Source organism: Enoplosus armatus, chromosome 11, assembly GCF_043641665.1.
Source record: "Enoplosus armatus isolate fEnoArm2 chromosome 11, fEnoArm2.hap1, whole genome shotgun sequence".
NCBI lineage: Eukaryota > Metazoa > Chordata > Actinopteri > Centrarchiformes > Enoplosidae > Enoplosus > Enoplosus armatus.
Window position 1 is genome coordinate 20,844,769 of NC_092190.1, and position 22,993 is coordinate 20,867,761.

The following is a 22,993-nucleotide window of genomic DNA, read 5'->3' on the forward strand; positions in this document are numbered from 1 at the left end:
GTCCTGCCCTAAAAATACCTCTGGGCAGGAGAGTGGCAGCTATCTCTATCTGCTTAATTACCTGGTAATCAGCTATTTCTTTTTCTTCTCCAGAAAACAAGTGAGGTCAGAGAACAGAGATTTGAGGAGAACTTATCCCTGGCACATATGTTTCTAAATATCTTAAGTTGGGTTTTCAAGTAAAAAAAAGTCCTAGACTTAAATTCTTAAATTCTTAAATACAAAAATGTGAGAACCGTGTTAACTGTAATGTATATGTAAATGGCTCTCCGTTTAGGATACTGAGCGAGGGCCCAGTCAGTGTTGTAGGCGTACGATCCACATACACAGCTACAGAATCCACTGTAGGATCTAGCAAATCAGTTCAACCATGAGAAAAGCTGAGGTGCAAATGACCCTGAAAAAGGGGGCAGATGAAACAGTGGCACCCCAGAGTCCCATCATCCCCTCGAAACGCTCCAAGGCGAGCCCAGAGCAAGGTGTCCCGGAACCTCGAGGGCCCGGTCATCCCACCCCAACTCCGCCTGTTTTTGTACGCAAAATGAGGAACGCTGCCGTGGGGACGGGCTGCGACATCCGTCTCAAGGTGACTGTGGCCGGAGACCCCCAGCCCTCCCTATACTGGTACCACAATGATGACCTCCTCAACATGGAGAACCAGGAGTACGGAGGGCTCTGGATTAGGGATTGCAAACCCAGTGATGCTGGCCTCTACACCTGCATCGCCAACAATCACCTGGGAGAGGCACGGAGCAGCGCTGTACTCGCTGTCTTGGATCTGGGTGAAGGTAATACTAATGAATACATTTTAAACTTCACACTTGTATCTAGACCGGTCTTCTAATAGAGAAGATCAATCATTCACCTAATGCATCGTTACATGTATTTAAAAGTATATTTTCAAGCAGACTGTACCAATGAGGTTTTAACTACAAAACCATTTCTTGTAGTATTTTCCATGATTTTTACCCAGCATGCCACAGTCATCCAAAAGGCCCAACCCCCTGAGGAGCAAGATGTAGATGAAGCCTGTCTAGACTTCCCATATCATTTGCTGGAACATTAAGTGATAATGCTGACTAATGTCTCAACCATATTTCAGTGTTCATTTAGGCGATTATGAGGCTAAATGGCTTCTGTCATTATCTGATACTTGGCCAGGCAATGCAGATCAGGAGCTTTTTCTTTTAACTTTTGCTCCAAAGATAAAATATAAAGCAGCATAAATACACACAATAAAGAATACAAACATACAGTATATTTACACACATGTACACAAATACGTTTTTGATACAAATACAACAACAAACACTCTCTTTTGCTCTATCAAATGTATATTCTCCTTGTTTTCGCTCTCTAGATATATTTAATGCCTTTTCTTTGCTACGTATATCAAAGCATACAGTAAGAGTGAACTTGAATCACTTGAAGTATTGGCAGATATTACATGCAATTGATTGATTTCCCAGAACACATAAAGATAGAGATAGGTTGTTACTAATGACTAATGCTAGGTTTAGTTTTCCCACTGTTTCCCAAAGCATCTGGAGAGCGGCACAAAAGCAACAAGCGCAGGAATAAAGTGGGACTGTACAGAGACATCAGTGTCAACAGGAACTACTTTCTAACTAAACTTGTGTCATATAAGGTGTGATAGATTAATTGAATTAATGCATTAGTTCAAATTTTATATACTGTGTGTTGTAACAAATATTTATCCAAAATGAGTCATGAGTGTCAGTTCGTCCTTCTTGGATGGAGAGATGGTTGATGTAACTAGGTGCAACACCACATTTCTGAGAGATGTTTTTCTAAAGTGATGGAGGAGAGTAGGTCAGCTTGACAAGTTCTTGAATATCCATAAGTCCGTTGTCTAAATGCTTTTTATATGTTATGCTCCTATAGATCCAAATTTGAAAACAAAACAGTTTTACAATATTTTTTTTTTATATTTATAGGGAATTGTGGGTATCACTGTTTGAGATTAGCACATGCATGCAGAGCCACTGAAAATGAATCATTCTTGCCTTTGACTGATAGAGAGTGTAGCACAGTCAAATTCCTCAGTGTCTAGCCAAGGATGCTCAGAAGGCCAGTGTAGCTCTTTTCTGTAAAAAAAAGATCAACAAAACCTCTTTTTATGCATCTTTTGATCTCCAGCACTGCTCCAAATTCAGCTCACTTGAGTGCTTTGACAAACTCAGCTCCTTTGAAAAATGACATTACCAGCTCAACAAATATGCCCTTCATATATCAGCCCAAGTGCTTTGTCATTGTTCTGCAGTGCTCTGTGTTGAATGTAGTAGTGGAAACTCACTAGATGTAGACTAGAACTGCCTTTTACTGCTGGGAGAGCATGCTGTATGTGGTGTGCATTTGTATATACAAAGATGTCAAGACTCGTCACTGCTGAATGCTGTTAACTCAGTTTAACATGAGTAAAGTTTTGGCAAATGATTCTCTGATGGTAGAATAAAGGACTGGCTGCTTACATAACAATCCCTGCTGATTTCAAGCCACAAGACGCTTTGTGCTTTGGACAAAAATTGGGTGCTAAAAGACTGGCGATGCCTGCAGACTGGACAACGTGATGACAAGGATTCCTTTTAGTGTGGGCAGCAAGAAACCAGTGTATTACATTTCCTTTACTATATAAATATTGGATGCTTGGACAGAGTCCACATAAAAGATGCACCATCAAATGTGAGAACTTGAAAATGACTAAAAAAGATGCTGGTAACAAAACATGCTTGAGTCTACAATATAAATGCAGTAATTACTCCGGTTTCTTTCAGTGAATAGTCACTAATTGGTCAGCATATTTTGGGCTTGAGGATCAAATAAAGTTTTTACTTGATCCTTGATCTCCACTTTATGTATTTTATGGCAGAATTGATATGCTGTGTTCAGTTTTTACAGTTCTATCACTGTGTCACCTCAATAATGTATTGCATGCGTCCCATCAGGGGAGCCACGGTATTGAGTAATACATTACAAAAGAGAAGTAAGATGGAAGTGGAATTACAAAAAAGTTGTTTCATGTAAAGGCAATGTAACAGTCACCTAGATTCCCGTAGTTCTGTTTCAAGTAAAATCCATTTAGTGACTTTCAGCTGAACAAGAGCATAGTTAGCGTTAATCAGTATGACCAGTAATCCATATACTTCTGTGCTCCTGGATCCTCTATTTTGTGTTGTGGTACACTCAAAGTGATCTCAGACCAGATAGATTGTGTGATTTAATGCAATGTGTGTGATGTAGATACTGAATGTTAGAAACAGTGGCAGCTCCTCAGTATTAGTCACAATCCCGGCAACTTCCTCCGAGGTTTGAAAACAAGATCTTGGTTGAGAGCTTTGACTCTCCATTTTAACCTTCAGTTTGATACAGCTCTCTACTGCTTTGCCATGTGCGTAGTCTACAGCTGTCCCATCACTCAATGATACTGCCTGAACCCTTCCTCTCTCTCTCCCTCTCTGAAAATGTCTCTCTGTACCGCCCCCCTCGTCCACCAACTCTCCCTAGTTATTTATACAGTGGAATGTGCCAGGCCTTAGATTTTTGTGATGTTAGCAGGCCAACGTCTCTCCTGTTACACAGGAAGACATCACTGCTAATTTTAGCCCGGCTCTGTATGACTTTTTTTTTCCCTCTACTGATCAGGGAAAGGGCCAATTTTAAATCCACAACAGCTACTAAATACGCAGGAGCATAAAGATGTCTGCCATATGTCGTGATGGCATGCATCTTTCATGATCCATACCATTTTTACTCAATGATGTCTCTATGCTCTTTTGAGTTCTGCATTTGATTGTACAGTCATTTGAAAAAGCAATAGACAAAAGACTGTAATGTTTTAATAAATAGCACAAATGAGTGTGTGAAATGTAAAAAATAATAAAAGTAAAGCAATAGATATGTAAAGATGATAATAAAACCCAAATCTTTAAATCTTTGGTAATTGATTTTTGGCCACTTGCAGTGAAACCAGTTGTAAACAGAAAGTTGAAATATTATTATCGTATGAAGTTTTTAATGCTAATGCATCAGCACAGAGTTGCCTATTTACCAATACTAGAGCAACATTAGCATTCACTTGGAGATGTGTTTCCTGTGCAAAACTCTATTTTGGTCGCCACCAACTCCTGAAGGAAATATCTGGCTCTTTTAGCAGCTAAATGCTCCACTATGTTCACATGCTAGCTGCCAACTTTGTCTGTTTGCCATTTGTGCAAGACCCTCCCTACGTGCTCGTAACTGCTCAACACTCACTTGTCAATTTGACTTTTGAGACTTTGGAGGCGTTGATGGAATGTAGAGTGGCTGATGTCTCCCCTCTTTCGATGCCCAGCATTCGAATACTGATTTGGACATCGATTACAAAGGCAATGGTAGAAGCTTCGAAGCATTCAGGTCAGCCCCAGCAGATACAGAGAAACAATAGCTTTCAGTCAGAGTCGTGTCTCTACTTTCTGGAGGTTGAGGTAGAGAGTGGTGAGACTGAACCAAACAGTAAGCTGCAGGATGTGAAGCCAAAACAACAAGCTAAAAGATGCTAAAAAGCTGCATAGAGCTGAGAAGAGCTAAAGCTATGTTGCCCGTTTAAAGCTCGTAGAGTAATTATACTGTTTGGAGAGACCTAATACTGGGAACTTTAGAAGTCGCCACTGAGTGTGACCATGGCTCCTTTCCAGGGTGTTTGGATAGTTTCCTCACCATGTTGTCTGTTGAATGAACAGGTGGAGCTGCAGTTACACTGTGGAAATCCCCTACACCGCCATGTTGCTTTGCTGAGTAATAGCAAGTCAACAAATGAATGTTGTTTAATGGACAACAAATCCTGAAGGGTAATTATGGAGTTTATTAGAGCTATTAAACAACTGTTTTGCCAGGTTTTTGAGTGTTTGAGAGGTTTCTAGTTTCCATGCTCTCATTCAGCAGAATATAATATAAATGGAGTAACAGCTCATGAAAAACAGAAAAGGACAGAGTGATGAGTAAATGTGAAATGCTGAAATCTGTCCCAGATCTTGAATTATTAAGCCTCTCAGAGATCAGTAGCCATCTTGCACAGTGTGGACTGAAAAGTACATACATCACAATTACAATAAACATGACCTTTTCTTATTTACTCTCTATTTACACTCATTTTGTGGAATTGGGTGTTAACACTTGTCATGTTGCATCAAGTCAAACCTGTGCAGTTACAGAATAATGGGTGCTGACAAGGCTACATTGAAAATCATTTTACAATCTATTCATTACCTCACATTTAAATCAAATTCTGCAAATTGCAGAACATGCAGTTTGCCATGTCAGCTACACAAAATCCCTTGACTACAACAACATCTATTCTCAGTAGAGCGTAAGGAATATGTCTTAACTTTTAATTCTCATAAACCTTAGCTATGTACCAATAACCAGATTCTGGATGTATAGTAACTGCAAAACAAAAACAGTAGTAATTATATACAGTCAAAAACAAACAAACAAAGAATATTAACTGTCCATATATCAAAATGAGGAAACCAATAGAAACCAACTTACTGGAGTCCATTGGTGTACATTGGAAATATTTCAAACATGGAATCACATCTTCATATGTTTTTGGCTGCTGGTATAAAACAATGCACATGCAGATGAGTGTAAATGTTAATTAACACTTGATTGTCTCTCACAAAGAAATGTAATAGTAGAGGCCATTCCACTTGTGTTGTCGGGTTTACTTTTCTGGACTTTTGCAGAAATAGGCCAAAAAAAGAACAGACCACTTCTGGCTCTGTATTCAAGAAGCTTCCTGAAACAAGACATTGTGGTAGCATGAAATTGTTTCATGCCTACTGGTACTCATTTTAAAGCTGCAATAATTCATTCATTTATTTATTTTGGCCACTTGGGGGGAGAAAAACTCCACCATAAGCTGATAAACACAGCGCTAACACATTACCAGCCTCTTAAGCTGTTATGGCACGTCAGAAACAATTTTCTGGGGGAAGGAATTTGCAGGCCGTAAAATCAAAACAAAACTAAAAGAGGCTAAAAGGCTCCGTAGAGCTGACAGGGACTACAGAGTTGGGTAATAATGTGCTGTGGGTCCATCCCTACAAGCAACTTATGTCACATTACATGACGTAATTTTATCTGTTGTTATTATAAAAATGTTGATGCATTAAAGGTGCAACATTTAGCATTTTAGCATCTATGAGTCGCTCTAGCACTGGATATGGGATAGTAGCCTTAAAACATAGAAAACAAGCTGGATAGACTGGCAGGCTCTGCCTTCATTGTGTGAGATAACAGGTTGTTAAATCACTTTGATGTATAACATGCCACTCAGATAAAGTCATATTTATACAGTTAGAGTGAGAACACAAGTGTTCTGCTACAGGTTATTATTCCAGCACATAGCCTGTGCCGAGGCATGCTGCGGCTAAGACTAAAATATTGCGATATTTTTGTAACCAGACTGTGAATCATGACAGACTTTCCCTTTGTTAAATGAATGTTGAATTCATATATGGAAGAAAAAAAAAACACAGAAAAGGTCCTTGTAAAGTGCAAGCTGCCAAGGAAACAAGGAGGCACTCTCCATGACCCGAGATTACATAATCAACAGACTGTGTAATAAAGCCTGTAGGTTAGGTATTTGCAATTATGACCATTAGATATTTAGTATGAAATATTATTGATGTACCTTCATGCATTATGCTGTAAAGTAAGTTAGTGCCCTTTTCATGCCTAGGTTTATTTAACAATGTGAATTTACATAGGTGTGTGAGCAAACTCCCAGCATGCTCACTGTGTATTTTGTCCTGAGCACAGTGTGATGCTATGTAAATTGAAATGTCATTTTTAAGCGTAGCCATTTATGCGTACAGATTTATCCTCGGCTGTGAAATGAAATGTGTAAGCTGTGGTGCCTTTTCCTTTCCCTCAGGGCAAAGAATTCTTAGATACTTAGTCATTCAAAATGCAGCGTGTGATATCGTTGACACAGTATTTCAAGGATTATTACACCACATGTATCAAACATTAGCAGCAACGGAAATTGTCATGTACAACAATGCAATCGCTGTAGTATCTTCTGTGAGTGTGGCAGTGAGTACAGCTATTCAATCTATCGTATCCTTTGGAAACAGGATTGCTTTGTGCAGCCAGTCTAAGCAGCCAGTAACACATTTGCTGTGAGCGCTAACAGTGATCCAGCAATGCAGAGGAGTGAGGAGGTCCCTTTAGCTGTTGCAGCGATTCTCCCCGTCTCTGTCGACAACACAACATGGGCTCATTACACCAGTGGAAGAATAAGACACAGACGCATGGGGAGGAAGGAAAAAATGAAAAATGTCAACCAATGCTGTATAGCACTGATCTCAAGAGGGCTGGATCACTCCCACTGGTTTTTCTGCCTATCGGTGTGCACTGCCTGTAGGGTGGAACACAGCGGGGGAAGATGCTTACACTGTCGCTGGCTATTGTGTGGACAGGGGGGCTCCCGCAGAGTGGATGATATGCATTCAACAGACATTTCCACCTGCGGATGGAGGTCTATGCTCTATGCTTTTCAGAAACGGATTCTCTCAGAAGAAGTGCTGAGACTCTGAGGTGCAACTTGTTATATAATGGACCAAAGTGCCTTCTTTCCATTTCTCTTTGCATTTGATTGAGAGGCTTTTACCTACAGCATTTAATAAGGTGAATCTTTTACATCCAAGTGAGATATTACTTGCTGATGTCTTCATAGAAAATGTCCTGATTTAGGTGTATAGTAATGGCTCGGAACCCCCAGTGTGTTTTGGGGAATACCCAGCTGCTGAATGTAAGCCAAGACAAAAAATACCTGTCGAGGACATACCAACAGTGGCCATGAAAAAAATCCAGACCAAAGAAAAAATCAGGCAAGTGCTATTTCATGTTATCTTCATCTATTTATTTTCCTCCTATACTGATTCAACCATTTACTGTATGTGGAACATGCAAGGCTGTAAAATATTCCATGTGACATGTTGACAGAAGCATATTATTAATATTACTATTAATATAACAACCGGCCACACAGTGTTTTCTCAGCTGACATTGTCAGATGCACTGACAGTGATTAAAGGAGATGAAGCTACTCTGTGCACCCATAATCAAAAGGGAAACACAATGAGACCAATGTTATGGTGGAATACAATCACCGTGGCCAATAGAAACAAGCATTAGAACTCCGATTAATCACCGAGCTCAATGCAAAGACTTTCAGAGTTTCACTAAATTGCTGATATACTGTGATGGAACTGGAAACATTTTCTAACCCTGACATTACAGTGTGAATCGTAAGTTAGCAGAATTGAAAGTAGAATCGGGGAGATGAAAGACAGAACCTATTTTCTTTTCCCCTCTTAAAAATGTCACAACAACAAAGAGGGCAAAGTTAAGACACTGAGCTAGCACTTCATCTCATTTTGGAAGATGTAGCTTGAGCTATGTGGTTTTCTTCAGGGTTGCAGTGGCAGGTTTATGAACCATACTTTCCTGGGACAATATGTTACGATAATACGATAATACCCCATGCAGTCACTCACTGCCATCGTGCCCTGTCAAGCCAAACTAATTAAGCTGTGTAAAGTCTAATTGCTTCTTGCTTTCTTTGCTTACTACTCAAGGTGTGCTTCATAGTGGAGTTAAAGTCATTTAATATATAATTTAATATCATAAAATCTTTTACAAATGCAATGCACACATGGACATGTTTTGCATGGTTGCTTGGATGTGTGTATAAAATGTTGTGCCAGTCCATCTTGAAGATGTTGAGATGTTTCATTGGGTAAGTGAAAGTTACCTGCTGGTGGTGCTAGATGAAAAGTCAGGGATCCCCAAAGTCAGAAGGTTTCATCCCCTGGACACTGTTGATAAATTTCATGGCAATCCATCCAGTAGTTGATACATTTCACTCAAAAACAAATGTCAATCTCATGGTGGCACTAGAGGAAAGGTCAGGGAATCACCAATGTCAGTAGCTTTCATCCTCAGGGGACCATGAACATTTCATGACAATCCATCCAATAGTTTTTGAGATATTTCAGTCTGGTCCAAAGTGGTGGAATGATGCCACCAGCATGGCAAAGTGTACCTTTAATTAAATTCTCTTGTGTATACCCAGTCTTATTAAACTCTGCACTTCCATGCAGGGTGTGCAGTACTGCCTCAATTCTAGCCTTTAAAATATTGACTAGCCACTTGGAGATTGTTTGACTTTTTTCTAAAATATTGAACGATTAGTTGTAGAAAAATAAATATGGTAAATATGTCAACAGAAAGCACTGCCCCTTCCCTTCCGTTCCGTTGCTTTTGTTTTTGTCTCAGTTTTCACTTGCCTCTTCAGTCTCTTTTCTTTTCCCCCTAAAGCTATTAACACCGACATCATATCTTGCTCTTTTCACTGAACATCTTTTTTCTAATTCAATCAAGGCAGAGTAAAGGCACACAGAAGCTTGTCATGGCTAACAGAGCTCTTACCATTTTCACACAAATAATTTGGATTATCAACCTGACGCATGGCCAGTTATAAGACCACCAGTTTGATCAATAGACATTTTATTACTTTTCTGATTTAGAAATGATTACTGTTCTGTACATTTGTGTTATTTCTGGTATGTGAACATTGCTTCAGTATTTCAGATGTGGACAAAATCTGCTGATGCTTATGGATGCTTTGGGGAAACAGGATACATATTCTAAACACTGTAAAAAATCTCATATACTATGTGTACAGACTCTTTATGGCATTTAGGACATACATATAAAACATCTACATTTGTAACTGCTTTATTATATAATTGTGTGCTATTCTATTCTGCATTATAAACGTCCAAAGGAGTTTTATTTTGAAATCTGCAATCAGAGTTATATGATATATTTATAGCTAGTAACATCATGAGCTTGAAACACACGCGCAACACAATGTAAATCACTAAGAGAGTTCACCAGTTTTGATTTTTAACCAAAAAAAAGATTAAATAAACAAATCTACTGTATAGCATTTGGTGTCTTTCCATGGAATTCATACGAGCATTTCCAGTATTTCTCTACCGTGTTTAATATGACCAACACTATCCTATTGTATTCTCTTACTGCCAGGGAACAACACATAGCCTCTGTTTTTTATAAGTAATTCCACCTACTACTGTGAAGCAAACACCTCATGAGAGCTGCTGGGATGCCAATGACTCAATAGTGCTTTCTATTTTGAGTTCTACCAATGACTGAATTTTCTCGCAGTCTGAGGAAAATAGCCACATCTTTCAGGTGGTACAGCTGGGACACATTTTTAGATTTAAAAGGGATAAAATGGAAAGAAACCCCTCTGTTTATTTTGTACAATATCACCTTCCTTAATATTAACTTGCAGATGTTAATGAGATAATTATAAATGATAAAGACTCAGCAACAATTCAGCTGCAGACAATTTAGTACGTTTAGCTGAGGGTGACACTATTTCATGTCAAATGACAGGCATAATCAAATGGAAATGAGGTCCAATGCAACGGAAAACTAAACTTTTAGTTGAAGAAGGTTAATTTAATCTTGGATATACAGTTTTGAAATACTTACATGATGTACAGTATTTTACCTGTCTTTTCTTCACATCTGTGATTCTGTTCTAAATGTTTTGCACAAGTGAAAAGTGTCACCTCCATCATCAGTTTGTACTGGGGACTTTCAGTTGCCTTTCACCAAACACCATTAATGTAGGATATAGGATAATGTCGTCTATTGGTTCCTATAGTAACAGTGTGCTCTTCCACTGCTTCTTCTGCTGCCACTATGGAAACATTGTTTTCCACTCATGCAGAAAGATCAACAATTGTATAATATTTAATTTTGTAAATGATTTTCATAATATCACTGATTCTCTTTGCACTTTCATTCCAAATACTATTTTAACTTTCACTGTTTTTTTCACCAAATAGTGTTCTTGATTGCTCCAGTTAAAATCTAATTCAGTGAAAAATGATATTCCATCATTTTATATGTTTTTTTCAGATTCCGAAACAACAGAGGATGAAGACCAATTTGAGACCAAAGAAGATAGTGGGGATGTTGAGGACCAGGCTGTGCATACAGGTGTTTCCAGCATGCAAATATTCCTTCAGGCAATTTTGAATTTTCTTTTATTTCTGTTTTACTGATTCCTATCAATGCTAGAATATTACAACATTTATAGACATTAATGAGAATTTTGTTTCAAAAGAAGCTTTTGCTCATCTGGACTTAAAGCTACATTAATAGATTGCTGACTTATATTTGACATTGACATATTATCACCTGATAGTTATGGTGAAGGTATTAGAAAACACTTGCCAATGTAAACATCTAGCAGACATGGAGAAATATTTCACATATTTGGAGTGGTACCTGTGTCTACTGGAATGTAAGTCCAACATCCGCTCTCCTTTTAGCCCTGTTTTGGAAGTACTGGCTCTTTAACTGCTAATCTCTCCACTGTGTTCACCATCTAGTCGCTAAGCTTGTCTTTCTCCTTTTGGTGCTGGGTAGGTTAAAAAGAGCTGCCTGCTTTTGTTGAAAACAAGGCTGATGATGAGAGCGCCGTTTGCATGCTGGAAAACCACATCAATGAGCTCAAAGGCACTATAATTCGCTGTAGAGCTGTTAGAGCTGTAGTTAATTATAAAAATACATTTCTGTGGGTTTGTCACTACAAGTGACCTTTTTACAATTTGTCATTTGATCCCGTATTTACAAAAAAAGGTTAATTAGTGCAGCGTTATGTTTGCCTTGTTTCATAATCAATTCAAATACTTGATTGCTTACCTGTACAATATGTCATATCTCCTCTTTACATGAGATGCAGTGATGGACAAATGTGCAGAAGATGACAATAGAACACAAGAGGATCACTCTAACTCAACCAGGCAAGAAAGAAACCTCAGTGTGCTGATTTGTATTTTTGAACTCAAATTCCACATTAAAATACAATACTCAGCAGATTGTGAATTAGTAACAACCTACAAATCTATTTCAGGAGCCAGTCAGAGACTTTTTCAAGAGAATCTCCCCCTGAAGTCCTCCCACCTCCATCCCCAAGACTCAAACGCCCCTCCACCTCTCCAATGCCAAGTCGCTCTGGTTCAACTACACCTCTCAGCTTGCGGAAGAAACCTGTTGTGCCAACTGAATACCAAGACACAGTGCCTGGGGAGTTTGAAGAAAAGGTTAAGCAGCCAAAATCTGTGTCCCAAAGTAGCAATCAAGACTCCCGACCACAGACTCCACTAAGTGAGTACTCCCGGAAAGAATTTACTCTCAGACCATCCCCAAAGCTCACCAGGGCAAGCTCAAAGGTTTTTGAGAAGGTCCGTGGCTTAGAAGAGCGGAGACGAAGCCTTGATGTTCCAGAAGGTTCCATCTCGGGAAGATCCTGGGCAGGGTTCAATCTTGCCGGATCTGTAGATTCAGATGATGGAGGAAGCCGGCTGGGCATCTCTAGAGAAAGTTCAAGGGAAGATCTAAGAGAGGCTTTGAAAGAGGATGCTGCTGAACGGAGATCTATGTTTAGACAGAGAGCTGCTTCGCTGGAGGACAAACCTCGCTACTCCCAAAAGGTTCAGGACATTGAGAACAAGTTCACTGAGGAGCTCCAGCGCATTAAGAAACTTGTGGGTAAACCTCATCTGAAGAAGTCATTTTCAACTGAACAGCTCACTCTGAAGGGCAAGCAGCGCCAGCCTCTCAGGAAAATTGAACCTATTCCTCCGCAAGTCCTTCAAAAGCTTCAAGAAAGGGAACGTGCCCAGTGGGCAAAGGAACAGAGAGGAAGGGATCTAAGTCAGCAACCGATGCAACAACAACAGCAAACACAGCATGAACAGCATAAATCCCAACCCCAAAAGACAGCAAGCACTGGTTCAACAACTGTAACAGTCAGTAGATTTGGAGAAGTTGCAGGCACCCCAGAGTCCATGCAGTTATCTGACTTACCAGGACAACGGTCAGTGAGAGAATTAAGTAGAGTCAGTCCAGTTACAGAAATCATTCAGAGATCATCATCACCAGCATTGTATCATCAACAAAGGGAAGAGTCGCCAAGCAGAAATGTTGCTGAGCTGACATTACGCAAGGTTGAACGAAGGCCACCAAGTCCGCTTGTACAAAGGGTATCTCGAATGCAAGAATCCCAGCACATCCAAGAATCTCTTGTGCAAACATCACAAAAAGATGAGACTTCGGGGAGAAAGACACCAATAGAACTAGTATTAAGAAAAATTGAAAACCGACCTGAAAGTCCACTGGTACAGAAAAGGTCTGTCATTATTCAAGATCTTCCTCCTCAACCTCCTCCAAAACCCTCAAGGATGTCACCAGTCACTCCAATGGAGGAGAAAATGGAAGTGGAACTATCCAAACCAGCCTTAAAGATAAGAATCCCTGCAATTATTGTTGAAGATGAAAAGATGGAAGAGGATGTTCCTGTGAAGACAAGTGAGCCTCAGCAGATTACTACTACGAGTGCCAAAGAAGGACGACAGCATAAGACCAAAGGAAAGAACCGTCGCCCTCGGCCCATGTCTCCAGAGTTAGGTTAGATTTATGCTTCTTTCATTTAGCTTTCTATAGTAGTGTGAAATTCCAGTCTTCTTGTTTTTAATGTTTAATCAACCCATTACTCATTCCTTACTAAAGCAGGTTTTCCTCTTTTGATCACAGGAAAAATTACTTCAGGCTTGTCTTTTGTTAAACTGTGCAGATTCTTCAGATGATTCTTATGTGTCTGCTGGAGAAGACCCAATGGAGGCCCCTGTGTTTGAGTTTCCCCTCCAGGAGACTGTAGCATCTGCTGGTGCAGATGTGCTACTAAAATGTATCATTGCCGGCACCCCCATTCCTGAAGGTAACATGTTGTACTGTGTGTTTTAACAACAAAAACCTACATTTGAATTGTATATTTAAGCAATCAATATACAAATTGCTTTATTTGTCTTCTGTCTTCTCTGTTGAAGTTACCTGGACAAAAGACAACACTGAAATCACCAGCATTGCAAGTTACACAGTCAAAGTGGAGGGTGAACGACACAGTCTGCTCATCAAATCAGCTAGAATAAGTGATGGAGGAAAATACTGTGTAACTGCTGTTAATCAGGTGGGCAGAGCGTCCAGCAGTGCCACCCTTACAGTTAAAGCAGGTAAGTAAGACTTTTGGGATATCAGTTGAAACTTAAGTGATATTTACAGTACTGTTTTGACTCTTCAAAACTAAAACCTAATCATAAATGATTTGTTTAGCATTATTATGCAACGGAAGTGCTATTAATTGGTTGGTTAGTAGAAATGACTCTGTAGTGCAGGTTTTAATTGTGTGTCTACAAAAACAACAGTTGCTTATTATAAATTACAAACAGTTCAACCAGATAAAATATTACAGCCATTAACATGAAACGCATCATGCTACTATGACCAACACGACAGACATGTATTATTTTATTGTTATCTACACTGACATATATGTCTGCCCATTTAACTTGGATGAAGTACCTGATAATTGGTATTATGGTCTGTCAAAATGGAATAGGACACTTACTTTTTCTCATAGATACATTTGAAAATACCCCACATATCCAAAAACAGGCCAATGTACCTAACAATAATTGTTCATTTTAATAGCTCTCATTCTCCATCTTTAAAAAAAAACATTTTGTGCTCTCTTCCCACATTGGCATTGTTTTTCAGCTGATTTCTCTCCTGCTCCCTTGTCATTATCTCTGAGCAAAATGTCTGTGCCTTATATTCCAGCTGAACAACCTCACTTATAGTTACCATAGCAACTCAGAGGAAAAACTGAACCTATAAAATGCCCACTGAGGCTCACTGGCTCCACCCACTATGAATCCACTATTGTTTGGATAACATTTGACATCTCAGATTCTAATTATATTTTAAGGGGGGGGGGGCTTTGTTTTGGGTTTTTTGAATACATAAACTCCTTGAACTCCTGTGTTCTCATTGAGCTGTGCTCTCAGAAACAAAACATAAAGTTTACAGAGACAAAATGACTTGCTTGTAAGCAGGATTGTATGAACGTACAACATGTAATACAATGTAATCTTGTTGCTTTTACAGAGTCTGTGCAGGAGCCAAAGGGAAACCTGGGCGTGCCTATGGATATCAGCAGCCCTATTACATCTGATGAGGAGTATCTCAGTCCCCTGGAGGAAGTCATGGATTTTGGAGGGCCACAGCCGAGGCGAACTATTGACACACGATTCAGGAGACCCCCTGCATTCCTGGTGAGACTCTACAGAGCGGATTAGATACCTAATTGACCCCCCGTTTTAGAGTATGACATCTGTATGTTTAGCATTGACACTTACTCAACTGCATTTTTGACTGACTGGTTGCAAAATATTGCATGAAAATGTTTTATGTACAGGGATGTCTTTGATTCTATCAATATTAATTTTCCTGTATGAACGTGTTGTCCGTTGCGTGGTCATCCCATCAACGCATCTATCAAATAAAACTTACAGGTAAAATGCATCTCTCAACTTCTAACTTACATTACAGGTAACAATGAGCGATCAAGCTGTCATTGAAGGACAGGAGGTCACCTTGTCTGTCCGAATAAGTGGACAACCCAAACCCATGCTCTATTGGTAGGTCCCCTCACTTCATCAAACTACTTAAACTCATCGCTTGCATGGGACATGGAAAAGACCTTCTCTGTATCACAACCCATGAGCAAGCATGTTTGACTGTATGGTTTGTTCTAGAGCACGCTGCTTTATTGCATCTGTTATAGGAAGTGGAAGCTTTATTTTTACTGCCTACCGATCTCCAGGCTGGCAGAATGAGTGTTAATAGAGAAAAGGGAAGAATAACATGCTTCCCCCCATTTACCATGGAGCTGCTCAGTGCCCAGAAACACGAATATCTGGCTGAACTAATGAGCTCTTAGAAAAGAATCTGGAATTTACATACAATGCTCAGGCCATCTAAAAAGAGCCAGATACGACTGCACTTCCTTACAAGTGTCAGGTCCTTTAGTATGTGTGTAGAACACTTCATTATATGTTCTATCAGCTAGTGGTTCTTTATTGCTGTTGTTAGCTCGGACAGCAGCTTCAAAGGATAAGGCCGGCAATATTCCATATTTTTCTTATTTTTAACAAATCCCACAAAAAGACCAGAGCCTAATATATCGTATTCCTCTGTGCCATGCAGCTCTGTTGTTGTCAAGGAACTAATAAGAACACATGGCTTCATTACCATGTACATGGGCACTGTTCTTGATTTTAAATCAATCCCACGTACACCAGCCTGCTGCTATAAATACTCTCTTAAAAATACTTGCTTACACCACCTAAGTGGTCTGGTCTCATGATTATCAATTCAGCACGACTCGCTAGTTTTTTCCATTTTGCGTTCGAACAAGTGATTACAGATCGAATACTACACTTTTTCCTACGTTCTAATGGTAGTTCAAATTTTGATTATGAAAGCCTTTGTGGGGAAGATGGAAAGCATTGACAGATGGACTAACACATGGTAGGTTTCGGTCTTTTCATGGGATTTGTTGACAATAAGTGCAATATAGAATAATGCCAGCCTTATCCTTTAATATAGGAGACAAGAGTAGGCTGAATCACTCAGGCAGGTTCTGTCATTGGAGTTAGTCATAACTCGAGAGACAATAGCAGAAAAGAAAGTGCTAAACATAATATTGGCAGTCCTGGATTATGTATCCCACCCCCCACCCCCTTCATACCAGCCAGAAGAGTGCTTGTACAGTAGTTGAAAAAGTGTGTGCTTGGTCATCCTTCAAACACTCTTGAGTGGTGGTTTGAGTGATTCATCTCTTGTTTTTAAAACACAGCAACAATTGTTCCCTTAATTCTCCTCTCTTGTAGGCTGAGGGACCGAGTTACAGTAAAAACAGGGCCACGTCACATTGTACGCGAGACAGAAGACGGCGCTTTTGAAATGACCATCAAGTCAGCGGTGCGATCAGACTCAGGGATTTACACCTGTAAGATCATTAATGAGTATGGGACAAAGCAGTGTGAAGGAAAGCTGGAGGTAAAAGGTACGCTTCTTTTCAAATGTTGTCACTTCTAAGAATGTTCAAATCCACATTTCACTCTCTATCTGTGGTTGATAATGGATCTGTTAGTCTTTGTTAGTTTTGTCGAGTAAACTATTTACTACATTGTGACTAAACACCAGTTTACTTGTTAGTCAAGTTATACATTGATACCACAACTCTCTTCATGTCCTTTATTCACACCCAGCTCCACCAGTTGAGCCAGGCTTAGCTGTCATCCGCCCAGTCAGGGACATCACAGCCAAGGCTGGAGAGACCGTTTTGTTTGAGTGCCATGTCATCGGACCGAAGGACACTGATGTGGACTGGCTTGCAGATGGTAAACTGATCCAGCCGGCATTGCTCAACTGTAAGATGCACTTTGATGGGAGAAAATGCCGGCTGCTGCTCAACTCTGTACACGAGGATGACAGCGGGACATACGTGTGCAAGCTCAGCACCGCTAAAGGTACGTCTCAAGAGTAAATATCACAATATGTAAATATCACAATATGTGTGATGTAAAATTAAAATGAATGTAATCATTGTCCTGTCTGCCTTTTTTTGCTTCTTTTGAATTCAAATGCTTGCTCTGCAGAGGAAGTGACTTCCTGTGGCAGACTCAAAGTCATCCCTTCAATTGAACCACTCTTCACTCGCAAGCTGGACGTTCTAGAAGTGATCGAGGGGCGTAACGCTCGATTCGACTGCAAAGTCAGTGGGACGCCATCTCCTAAAGTCATCTGGAGTCACTTTGGTAGGACTGTTCTTCATGGTGTCATTAAGATCTACATTAGATGTAGATAGAACCACCTGTTCATCTTAATCACCTGTTAGATTTGCTTTTAGGATTTAGAAATTGTTCTTGCACCCAGGAGGATCACAGAACCTTTAACATGAACATCCATGCCTTTGTGAAATTACCTATTGTTTTTTCTATATTTTTGACCTCTTTATATTTCTCACTTTCTCTGAGTTGTTGATTTTGTGATTTATAACACACTTTATTACTAAAGTGATGCATAAATACCGACTCTTTTTTTCTTTAGACCATCCTCTCATAGAAAGTGAGGACATTCGTATTCTTCAGGAGGGCGGCCGCCACTCTCTCATTATTTCTCATGTGACCAACGAGGACGAGGGTTTTTACACTGTCACGGCCCATAACAGTCACGGGGACGCAGAGACCTCTGCCGAACTTTACATACAAGAGCCTCGGCCAGCCATCTCCTCACAGATGTAAGAGCACGTTATTCATTGAATGTCGGGTCATAGCTTTTGTGTGTTTCATGGACTTCTCTATATCATGAATTATAACATTTTATTTCTATGTGGTAACATCCTTGTGTTCCCCGTCTTCCCCTCCCCCAGGTCTAAACTGGAGAAGATGCCATCGATCCCAGAGGAGCCAGAGGTTCCAGAGAATGAGGTGGAGCGTTTCACTATGCCTGACTTCATCAAACCCCTTTATGACCTGGATGTGATTGAGGGAAAGGAGGCTGTGCTCAAATGTAAAGTGGCAGGTTTGCCATACCCCACCATTGTCTGGTTCCACAACGGCAAAAGGATCGAGAGCACAGAGGACAGAAAGATGACTCAGTGTAAGTCTTTCAAAACGGATTAACATTCTCCCAAAGTTCAGGGTTTTTTTTTATTAAAGTAAAATTAATATTTTAATCCAAATGAAAATGAACAAAGAGGAGTATAAGTATGTCTTTGCATGAAATAAAACCCTGTTATAGCAGTACGTAATGTAACCTCACACTAATGTTCTGAGTAAATAATGTCAGGAACAAAAAGCATGTCCTTTTGTGATGCAAAGAAGTTAGAATTCTGTATTACTACTACTTTTCAGACAGAGGTCATTTTAAGAATTTGAACATTCATTCATTTTTCTAATTTTGTCGGCAGGGGGATTGTGTTGAATCTGACCTGTTGAATTAAATTGCATAAAGATGCAGACCAGTATAGCTCATATCCTTCCTCATATCTCTGCTTTCTCCTGCAGTTCGTGACGTCCACAGCCTGGTCATCCGTTCTGTGTGCCATGCCCACGGCGGTGTCTACAAGAGTGTCATCTCTAACAAAATTGGCAAGGCCACTTGCTATGCTCATCTTTATGTCACAGGTGATTTTCAGTCCTTTTTTGGCTTGCATCTCAACAAAAACACAATGGGCCTCATGCAAGAACCTCTCTATCCAACAGATTTATTTTTAAGTGGCACATATTAGAATTTGTGGCATTCATCAATTTTCTCATACATGTTTTTAGCATCTAACTTCATGCCAAACCATTCCCTCTCTATTCCTGTCACAGTGCAGCTCTGCTCTGATGGTACATCATTGGCAGCTGTACTATAACTATTTTCTAATTGTTTAGAAAATATTATAAACAACAAAGTGGTCCTCTAATATCAATACTGAAACCGCAAAATGTGTTATGTTTTTGTCTGCTCTGCAATGTGAAAATCTTCTTTTTACTCTTTGGTAACATTTTGAATGAAACTTGCCCACAAACGAAGCAGAACATGCAGCATTATATGATGTAGATTATGCTCATGATCAAATATCCAGAACGCGCAGATACTCATGAACAGGTGATGAAGTTTGGTGATGAAGGTAACAGAGTTTGGTGGATCCAACTTACAAGAGCAACCCTTACAGAAAGAAAGTAAGACAAGTTTAGGATAAGAGTAGGAAAATGTTCTGGTGAGGCCCGATGTTTAGATAATTACGGTCAATAATACAAAGTAGGTCAATGCGTTCTGTACTCTAAATCCATTGTCATCATTTTCAGATATCCTACCTGACCCTCCCGATGGGACTCCAGTGATAGAATCCATCACTGGTAAAACCATCACCTTAAGCTGGAAGAAACCAAGGAGGCTGGACCCTTCCATTGGTACGCACAAATGATATTCAGAATCACTTTGTCCACCAGATTAGATAAGTAAATTATTGTTATTATTATTATTTTTGAAGAATTTACTGCTGACATTAGTGCAAACACATTTAACACGATGCATTCTAACACCGAGCAAAACCACAAAGATCTTTGATACAGAGTAAATGACACTGAAAGACACACACAGACAGTAGACACAATAGTTTGTAGTTTGTACGCACTGAACATTAAAAACATTTTACATTTTAAAATATATATTTTAAACATGTTTCAATTTAGACATTTGGTTTAACTCCTTTGCGCTAACTGTAGACAAAGTGATAGGAAAAATAATCTAATTTAAGCCTTCTTTGCAGCTTAGCTAACAAATTAAACCCTTTTTCTTTCAGATCCCAGCTCCCTGATGTATGCCATCCAACAACAAGCCCTGGGCTCCATCCAGTGGACCATCATAGCATCTGGCCTGAAGGAGACCACCTACACCATCACCACCCTCTCCAAAAGTGTGCGCTATGCTTTCAGGGTCCTGACCATCACCTCCAAAGCCTTCAGCAAGCCCTCACCTGCCACCGACCCAGTGCAGCTCCTGGACCGAGGTACATTCAGGTTTTTGGAGCATCCATCCATCCATCCATCAGTGTGCGCTACCTGTTTATTAAATATTATCTGTGTGTGCATTTTGATTTTCTTCTAGGTTCCTATCTTCAGGAGGCTCCAGTGATTATTGATAAGCCAGAGATTGTGTATGTGATGGAAAACCAGTCAGTCACCATCACTGTCACCCTCAATCATGTCAACGCTGCAGTCCTCTGGAAGAGGTATCGCAGTCTCTGTTTCTATTGATGTCTCTTTTTTGAAAAGGAATAACTTGAGAAAGTATAATATATATAAAAAAAAACGTATATTATTGTGTCCTAACTTACACTCAAAGCACCCAAACATCCACCACACTTGCCCAGTGATAGTCTGCGGCTCACATTGTAATCTTGGTTAAAACCCTTTTCTGCAGGAGGGGAGTGATCTTGGCCAGCAAGCTGGGCCTGTACGAGATGACAATGCCAGATGACGACCAGCACACGCTGAAGCTGCTCAAAGTAAAGAGTGCTGACATCGGAGAGATGGTGTTTGTGGCTTCCAACAAGTACGGCAGCGACAGCTGCACCTTCAACGTGGAGATGGCAGGTAGGCAGTAGATTGATCTTATATATATGTATATTAATGTGTCTGTCTGAAGCTAATCTAACTTGTAACTTTGTCCACAGCTCCACCAACATTTGAAACTATCATGGAGGACTTGGATGTGTGTGCTGGGGAGACCCCTCGATTTGCTGTGGTTGTGGAGGGCAAACCCATTCCTGACATCCTCTGGTTCAAGGTTTTTAGTCATTTTAGTAGTCAAAAGTAACTTAATAAGTGATTACCAGCCTAGACTGAACTATACAGTCGGCTAACCTTTTAAAATGGAACTTCACCAAACAGATCAGTTTTTGTTATAAATCTTAAATGAACCATTGCCAAAACTTTCAAACTTTCAGAATGATATCCTGCTGTCGGAGAGCAGTCATTACACGTTTGTGTACGACGATAATGAATGTTCCCTGGTGGTCCTAAACGCCCGTCGAGAAGACTCCGGGGTTTACACCTGCACTGCTAGGAACTTGGCAGGATCTGTGTCCTGTAAAGCTGAACTCACCGTTCATGAAGGTAGAAGGTCAATCCATCAGAGCCATAAAAATTCTAACAATCGCTAACAAGCAAAGTGAAGGACTGAGCACACAATCTTTCTTGTAATTATTTGTATTCAATTGTACATTTCCCTTTGTCTAATTAAAACCTGCTCATTACTGTAGCTAAACGTAAAGAGGATCCAATGGACGATGAGGAGACTATTCTAAGGAAAATGCGCAGACTGACTGACTACTATGACATCCATAAGGAAATTGGGAGGTGAGCCATTTTAAGCCCACATTTGAAATCCCATAGTTTGATGCAACATAATGCAAGAGAGCCGCTGTCTGCTCTGGAACCAGTTTTTATGGAATGTCTAAAAGGAGGCTGTTTTTCATGTCATACTGTCTCAATCTTACTATTTTGAACAGATTTTGAATTAGTCCGTATTTGAGTGGTGATGAAGGTTGAAATCACGTTTGAATTTGGTTTCGATTTTTTTCCTCTAGAGGTGCATTTTGCTATGTGAAACGTGTGACCCAGAAGGTAGGCAAAATGGATTACGCTGCAAAGTTTATTTCCACACGGGCCAAGAAGAAGGCATCTGCTCTCAGAGAGATGAACCTGCTTTCCAAGCTGGACCACGAGAGAGTGCTTTACTTTCATGATGCCTTTGAGAAAAAGAATGCAGTCATCATCATAACTGAAATGTATCCTTATTATGCAGTTAAAGAGAGTACACAATTGGAAAGTAAGCAACATGATGTGATATGAATAAAAAATGTTTTCTTTTTCACTTTTTGTCTTGTTAAATGTGAAATAAACACATGCATACATGCTGTAAATGTATTACAAACAATTAGCATTTATTGTACAATGCATCTAAAGTCCCAGAGCGAATAGCCTTAATCAGTCTTTTAAGATGCCATGAGGAGATGCTTGACAGATTTACAAGGAAGTCTACAGTAATGGAGTCTGATGTAAGTCCCGTGTTTTATGACTGCACAGCAAATCTCACACTAAACATTTCGTATCAGTTTCAATCTAATTATGTAAAAAACATGTATGTAATTTAATTATATACGAAAAATAAATAAAGTAACGGCTATACTTGTATGTTTGTGTTTTGGGACCACCAGGTACGTTCATGTATAAGACAACTGCTTGAGGGAGTGGACTACCTTCATCATCTAAACATCATTCACCTGGACATTAAGGTAGGCTTGCATTGTCTTCCTTTGGATATAAAACATTTTTTTTTTCCTTAAAAAGCACTGGAACTGTTTTTGTTTTCAAATGATCACACAACATTTATTGTGATGGCAGAACATGATGAAACATTA

General features: G+C 39.7%; 1 protein-coding gene across 1 annotated transcript in view; it reads left to right on the forward strand.

Moving 5' to 3' along the window:
• Positions 1-370: 370 nt before the first annotated feature.
• Positions 371-22,993, forward strand: part of spegb (striated muscle enriched protein kinase b) — a 33,911-nt gene continuing 11,288 nt past the window's right edge. Inside the window, exons 1-24 of the mRNA XM_070914127.1 lie at positions 371-788; positions 11,026-11,106; positions 11,855-11,915; positions 12,026-13,581; positions 13,748-13,891; positions 14,001-14,183; positions 15,118-15,284; positions 15,562-15,650; positions 16,905-17,080; positions 17,286-17,546; positions 17,676-17,834; positions 18,127-18,316; positions 18,449-18,678; positions 19,086-19,205; positions 19,875-19,979; positions 20,372-20,578; positions 20,677-20,800; positions 20,992-21,164; positions 21,245-21,357; positions 21,518-21,686; positions 21,833-21,929; positions 22,160-22,360; positions 22,573-22,630; positions 22,790-22,867. Of these exons, the coding sequence (XP_070770228.1) occupies positions 371-788; positions 11,026-11,106; positions 11,855-11,915; positions 12,026-13,581; positions 13,748-13,891; positions 14,001-14,183; positions 15,118-15,284; positions 15,562-15,650; positions 16,905-17,080; positions 17,286-17,546; positions 17,676-17,834; positions 18,127-18,316; positions 18,449-18,678; positions 19,086-19,205; positions 19,875-19,979; positions 20,372-20,578; positions 20,677-20,800; positions 20,992-21,164; positions 21,245-21,357; positions 21,518-21,686; positions 21,833-21,929; positions 22,160-22,360; positions 22,573-22,630; positions 22,790-22,867 (5,160 nt within the window). The remainder of the gene's footprint in view (positions 789-11,025; positions 11,107-11,854; positions 11,916-12,025; positions 13,582-13,747; positions 13,892-14,000; positions 14,184-15,117; positions 15,285-15,561; positions 15,651-16,904; positions 17,081-17,285; positions 17,547-17,675; positions 17,835-18,126; positions 18,317-18,448; positions 18,679-19,085; positions 19,206-19,874; positions 19,980-20,371; positions 20,579-20,676; positions 20,801-20,991; positions 21,165-21,244; positions 21,358-21,517; positions 21,687-21,832; positions 21,930-22,159; positions 22,361-22,572; positions 22,631-22,789; positions 22,868-22,993) is intronic.